At 35.7% G+C, this 3,633-nt stretch overlaps 1 protein-coding gene across 1 annotated transcript; it reads right to left on the bottom strand.

Annotated features, from left to right (window-relative positions):
* Positions 1-2,532: 2,532 nt before the first annotated feature.
* Positions 2,533-3,432, bottom strand: Cavporv1r614 (vomeronasal 1 receptor cavPorV1R614). Its single transcript, NM_001167470.1, has one exon. The coding sequence runs from the start codon at positions 3,430-3,432 to the stop codon at positions 2,533-2,535; it is 900 nt and encodes a 299-aa protein (NP_001160942.1).
* Positions 3,433-3,633: the final 201 nt, after the last annotated feature.

Genomic DNA, 3,633 nt, shown 5'->3' with positions numbered 1-3,633 from the left:
TCCAGCTCTACTTTTTTAGCCATTATCTCTGAACCTTTCCAATCCCTTCCCACAAGCCATCCCCAATGGCGTTTGAATCATATGGTGAGGTATAGTCACAGCAATGACCCCACAACTCTGGTATACAATTCTTAGTTACTTTTCTGTTTTTGCTGATACATAATACCTGACATCCACAAGTGAGGGAGAAAAGATTATTTAGCTCACTGTTTGTATAGATTTTAGTCTATAATTGGCTGAGTCCAAGGCAGTGTGGCACATAGCAAAGGGGTAACAGTTCATGGTGGTGAAGGACAGCAAAAGCAACAAAATGAGAGAAAGAGAGGGAGAGAGAGAGAGCGAGAGAGAGAGAGAGAGAGAGAGAGAGAGAGAGAGAGAGAGCGCTAATTCTGCCCCTTGTATTATATGCAGGCTACCAAACCTTGGGCTGGTGTAGCACTCATACCATTTTTAAAATTTTTTTTTATTTAAAGAAAGACAAAACAGAACAGAAGATGGGCAGAAATAGTACATAGTTTCAAAGAAAAGAAATAAACAGTAACAAATCACTAGTTGATGTATACATATTGTCCCCCCATAAATAGTTGTTCAAGATACAAAAGTGGAACATATAAATGGGAATTGAACCAGGGGGACTGCAAACAGTTCTGTTTAACTATCCAACAAAAGCTAAGTAATATGGCTATCAATCCTATACACTTAGACATGTATGCATTTATCCATATCTTCATTTATGTTGAGACCTAACAAAAATTATTAGATTAAAATCATTTTGAATAAAGATTAATAATGTTGCTGGATTTCACATCATGACACTCCGGAATCAGCACTGGGTACTGCAGGGCCCCTTTCTCTCCTTCAAAGTGTTTGTTCATTTCATCATGTGTCATAAGATCAGTTCTCATAAATTGTTTATAGATTTTATGCAAGTATGAGTCTTAACATGTGTTTCTATCCTTTTATATTAGAGGGAGAAACAGAACAAAGCACGGCCCTGCACTATGAATCAGTCACATACTCTGAATTCAGCTACCTCTGAAAAAGCCCCATCTAAAACTGCTTCAAGCTTTGCTGAAACATCTAGACTCAAACCATAACACCTCAGTTTCTTGAGCCATAACGTGACGACCTAGTTAAGGTTTGGAAATTGTGTACCCTGTTATGACACATTACATAAATAAATTCCTGGATTATCTCTGAATGCTCCAGTGGCAGCATAGCTTTTGATTTGCTTTATATCCTTGTTTTAGGTAATTCTCATTTGGGTGGTTGAATTTCACTGAATTTTATAAATATGCAAAGGGATATAAATCAATGTTTGTTTTAATTTATGTAGAATTTAGACAGATGGTTTTAACATTGAGCAGGTTTTATACCATCTACAATGACACTATCCACATGATACATATTTAAGTAAAAGTTTCCTAGGCTCACATCACATGCATTATATACTTCAGAAGAAAAAGCGTTTTATGAGAAATTCGAAATTCAGCAAGTATATGATCTCCATTGCTTATGTTCTGTTAAGACAAGCAAAATAATAGTATTAGTATTATTTTCAAAAAGAAACAACATTAAAATTTGGCGTTTAAATTATAATTTGAATAAAATGATACAAGAATTGTATTAGCTTTTTTCCCAAAACAAACAGAGATAGCAAAAATTTGAACTTGTTATATTCTATCACTACCTACTTCTACTTTGTATTTATAACCTCTCCATTTTTAAAAAAGTTCAAAATTTTATCAAGGGAAGACAATTCTTCTGCTGTTATCTATTGATATTAGTAAATGATGTGTGGGGAATCAAGATCATCATAATTTAGCTTTATGGTGTTTGCATTTATCTTTATCCCCATACAAAAGCAATACCATAGAAACTTATTTACCTGTTTAAGACACTAAGATACACTAACATACATCATGAAATATTCAGTGTTATTAAAGTCATAAAACTATTTACTCAGATTTTCTGATCTTTTTTTTTTTTTGGTACTGGAAATTGAATTCACCATCTTGTGCTAGTCAGACAGGTGCTGTCACCCTAAGCTATATTCCTGGCTCTTCTGTTCTTTTTAAAATTTTATACCATGAGTTTCTTGAGGTGTAACTGAAACTAAGTGTATATATGACAGATACAAACCAATAAATATCACCATAAATTGCACTAGTGAAATTATGAATTCAATAATTTACCAATCATTTTTCCACATATTTGTACTGCTTCCTTCATCTTTCTTCTATTTTGTCTGTTATCAAAAACCAGTAATATAAATAATATTCTTTAGATTTTGACACCAGATGAGATTTCCATATCTTAACAGTAAGGTTAAAATTAGAAACTTATGCCTCCTCAGGGAGACATACTCTTAAGCCATGTAGTATATGCTTATCAGGAACAATGTATCAAATTAAATAAGTTTAACAGAAAAAGCATGGCTATGTATATTTCATTACCCAGCAGACATTAAGAAGCAATATCCCTCATGAAACAAAAAAATTATTTACTAACTTTTCCCTACATGAATATGAGTCACTTGATCATTCGTCTTTTACTACTGATGAGCACCAAAGGACTGACTGTGGCATAGGCATTGCTAACCAGCATCAGGACACAATGATGAAATGGGTTATATTTCCATGTGATTGAGGACATGGAGTATATAACATAGTCCAAGCAGTACATAATAATAAAGAAACTCATGAGTAACAAAATCGTGCGGGTGGCCCTTTCTTCTGGGGATGCTTTTGAAGACAGACTGGTGCTGTGAAGATGCTGGGATTGTCTTTTATGTCTGCGTAAGAGAATCACCATATACCCACTTGAGAGCACCATGAGCCCTATCCAAGACATGTAGTGGAAAACCATCAGTGAGAAAAACATATACTTGAGAAAAGAACTAATAGACCAAAGGGAGCAGGATTTAGTAAGAAACATAAGACCATGTGAGGTCACATTGGAAGAGGCAACAGTGGAAATTAAGAAACGACTACTGATGAGCATATTCAAGACCCACAAAAACAGAAAGCAACACAGGACCTGATGCAAGGATTTCTGTTTGAACTTTGCCAAACAGGAGGTTCTGGGGCTGAGGGTGATGGCCTGGAGGACACTCAGCAGGCAGGTGGTACAGATGGAGATGTTCTGCATCAACCTATTCAAATAGACAACAGACGTACATGTGATGTCATCTCCCAAGTGCCAATATCCCAAAATGTCTATAGCTAGGAAACCCTCTGTTATGAGCAAGACTATGTGGATAAGGGCCAAGTGACCAATGGTCAGATCAGTAGGCCTGTGCCTGTGCTGCAGAAGGAATGGAAGGACATGAAAGAGAAAGAGAACTGTGTTGGCAATGATTCCAATGCTGGCTTCAAAAAAAACCATATGATGTACGTCAATGACACCAGTAAATCTACTGTTTTTGCTCATATTCATAGGAAAAGAAGCATATAGAATGTATCTGAGGAAAAAAGAGTGGACAATTCATCACAAATAGTTTCTCTTCAATCTCAATCAACATTAAACCTTCATCAAAATACACAGTTTCACCCTCATGTGTCATTTTTCCATGCCTATATTCAAGACTATCTTACATTCTCCAGGGTGTTTCTGGGTTCTCTCTCTGTCCCA

The sequence above is a fragment of the Cavia porcellus genome, unplaced genomic scaffold (genome assembly GCF_034190915.1).
Source record: "Cavia porcellus strain 051 isolate PalLab524CR breed Dunkin Hartley unplaced genomic scaffold, mCavPor4.1 scaffold_9, whole genome shotgun sequence".
Classification (NCBI taxonomy): Eukaryota; Metazoa; Chordata; class Mammalia; order Rodentia; family Caviidae; genus Cavia; species Cavia porcellus.
Note: the sequence above shows the minus strand (reverse complement) of the source record. Positions and strands in the feature narration are given on the sequence as shown.

Excerpts from the sequence above, each read along its gene's own strand:
- Cavporv1r614 (NM_001167470.1), bottom strand. The coding sequence starts at position 3,432 with ATGAGCAAAAACAGTAGATTTACTGGTGTCATTGACGTACATCATATG.